The 2,689-nt window shown below is 37.9% G+C and overlaps 1 protein-coding gene across 1 annotated transcript in view; it reads right to left on the bottom strand.

Annotated features, from left to right (window-relative positions):
- The window catches only part of sh3kbp1 (SH3-domain kinase binding protein 1), a 14,906-nt gene extending 12,814 nt beyond the window's left edge, over window positions 1-2,092 (bottom strand). The window contains exons 1-2 of the mRNA XM_035654669.1: window positions 1,562-2,092; window positions 52-190 (exon numbers count right to left, since the gene is read on the bottom strand). Of these exons, the coding sequence (XP_035510562.1) occupies window positions 52-190; window positions 1,562-1,756 (334 nt within the window). The 5' untranslated portion in view covers window positions 1,757-2,092. The remainder of the gene's footprint in view (window positions 1-51; window positions 191-1,561) is intronic.
- Window positions 2,093-2,689: the final 597 nt, after the last annotated feature.

Raw genomic sequence — 2,689 nt, 5'->3', positions numbered from 1 at the left:
ATTCTTTTTATACGTGAGTGCCTTCCCACCATCTGATTGGCTGAGACTCACTAGTGCGGCTGCTGCGCAGCTCCTCCTGCGAGGTGTCTAGAGAGGGTGTGTCCGACTCCGTCAGGATCTCTTTGGTGAAGTTGGAGGGAAACATTCCAGTCTTCCCATTTAGATATCCCTCCCACCAGCCCTCCTCTACCTGAACACACACAACACACATAAAGATTTACAGATAGATGTTCACAATGAACTGAAAATACTTACACATATAAAACGGCTTCAAACCCCAATGACTCTCCATTGTCACTAGATGACTTCCTGTGACTTTAGAATACTACTATTGCTTCTCAATGAGCAGGTGGTCTGCTCTCAGATGCGTTCACTGTCCCCAGAGTCAAAATTAAATATGGAGAAGCAGTGTTTAGTTTCTATGCACCAAACACCTGGAACAAACTCCCAGAAGACTTGAGGTTTGCTTCAACTCTCAGTTCTTTAAATTGATTCTTATTTAGAGGTAAACTTGACACTATTCATTCATAACTTATACTGCACCATAGCTGCACTGTAACTTTTATTCTGTTCATCTTTATCTTCTTTATTATTTTAAACTTAAACAGAACATAACTTCTCTCATTATCTAGACAAATGCAAGTTTCTAATAAAAAATGTCAGTCTTTTATCAGTGATAGTCAAGCAAATCTCAACCCCTTAAATCTGTGACTCCCCCTACTCTGGTCTAAACAGTCCAAAACCCAAAGCTGTTGAAGATTTAGGCTGTGTTCCAAATTCTGATTTATTGCTCAGATCTGACTCTCAGATCTTTTTGTTTGGCTGTTCACAGTACTTGGTAAACGTGGCCCATATCAGATTACAGCGTGGAAACAGGTCACGGCCCTGAAGTAACCCGCATGGCGATCGTAGATCTAAAGTGAAAAGTCCTTCTGATATGACTGTTCACCCTGAGGTCACGCTGCAAAAAAACAGAACTGTATCTGATTTGGACCACATATGAAAGTGGCTTCAATTAGAACTGAAAAGATCAGATCCCATGTGCTTTATACTGTTCACTCAAATCTGATTCAGGTCACCTGCAGACTGAATGTGGCTTTAGAAAACCAACAACTTTGTTACACCTGAGAAGTTGCAACAGTGAATATTTTGCCATTTTGCTTCAAAAACGACTTAAATTATCAAAATAGTTTCAGATTATTTTTATTTATTTTCTAACAGTTCAACTAATGTATAAATGGATGAATGACTTCAGCTCTGTATCTCTTATATTTGGTTAGTTAAGGACTATGACCAATATAAAGACTTGTCAGCACTCTCTGGTGGACAAACTTTGTCATAGAGGCTCCATTTCTAAATACAACAAACATCTTTGACATCTCTAATCATATATTTGTGCTCTAATTTTCACCTACATATCTCATTATAGAAAAAGTGACAAACTAAAAGCTAAAAGGACATCTGTTTGTGTGTTCTGGAGACTGATTTATGCCAATTTATTTCTCATAGGTTTATAATGAAACTCTCCATTTTAAGTCCAGTAAAATGCAATCAGTCTTACCTCTGCTATGATCTCAATGACATCTCCTATTTTCAGCCCTAGCTCATCTTCATGCTGAGGCACATAGCTGAATGCCGCTTTACACCTCCGCTTACGGATTTGCTCTCCTGTAGTGCACACACACATAAACACACACACACAAACATACACACACACATACACACCACACCACAGGTCAAGAGTACATACGAACATATTTTAGGCTTACATGTGACATAATTAGCTTACACTCACCCATAATCTATGACTTACAGTGAGCAAGCAGGTGTTCACTGACTTATTAAAAGCCCTCGCAGCTAGAGACTGAAAACAGTGACCTCTGACCTTCCAATTAGAGGACAGCCTCACTAACCGGCAAAGACACCAAATGGTTCACACTGGCCTTGCAGTTGTTTGTCTTACACTCATTGGCCTCCTCATTGCTCTTGACTCATTCCACACCAGCTGGGGCATTAACACATAACCCTGCGATTCCTCTTTCTTCCACAAGGTGTCACTCTTCCTCATGTTTGATTTCAAGGTGTCTCATGTGAGGGTGTGTATGCATGCACATCCAGTGGTGGAGGAAGTGTTCAGATCCATTGCTTTAGTAAAAGTAGTAATACCACACAGTAAAAAAATACTCTGTTACACGTAAGTTATTGTAAATGTTACTCAAGTAAGAGTATGCAAGTATAATCAGGAAAATGTACTTTAAGTATTAAAATATATTATATATATTATATATATATATAGTAAAAAATGTCACTTGTGACTGTTATAGTATAAGTATATATAATATAATTATTAACACGCATTATTGTAAAAGCAGGAGTTTACTGTTGTAGTTAGTTGAGGTGGAGCAACTAATGATTATTTTATTATGGATTAATCTACTAATTATTTTCTCCATTAATCCATTGATTGTTTGATTTGTGAAAATTCACATCACAATTACCCAGAGTGCTTGTTGTGTCCAGATCTTTTTATTTATTAAAAAATAATTGAAAGAAAAAGCATGTGTGTGTAGTGGAGGAATGCTTGACCCAAATCCTCCCTCCCACTAATAGGATCTATGTTTGAGACTGAAGACTTAAATCTGCCTAATGACCATGCATGTATGAATGTATGTGACTGTGTGTGTGTGTG

The sequence above is a fragment of the Morone saxatilis genome, unplaced genomic scaffold (genome assembly GCF_004916995.1).
Source record: "Morone saxatilis isolate NCDOM2014 unplaced genomic scaffold, NCSU_SB_2.0 Contig0, whole genome shotgun sequence".
NCBI lineage: Eukaryota > Metazoa > Chordata > Actinopteri > Moronidae > Morone > Morone saxatilis.
The sequence above is the reverse complement of the archived record's forward strand: the minus strand, read 5'-3'. Positions and strand labels throughout refer to the sequence as shown.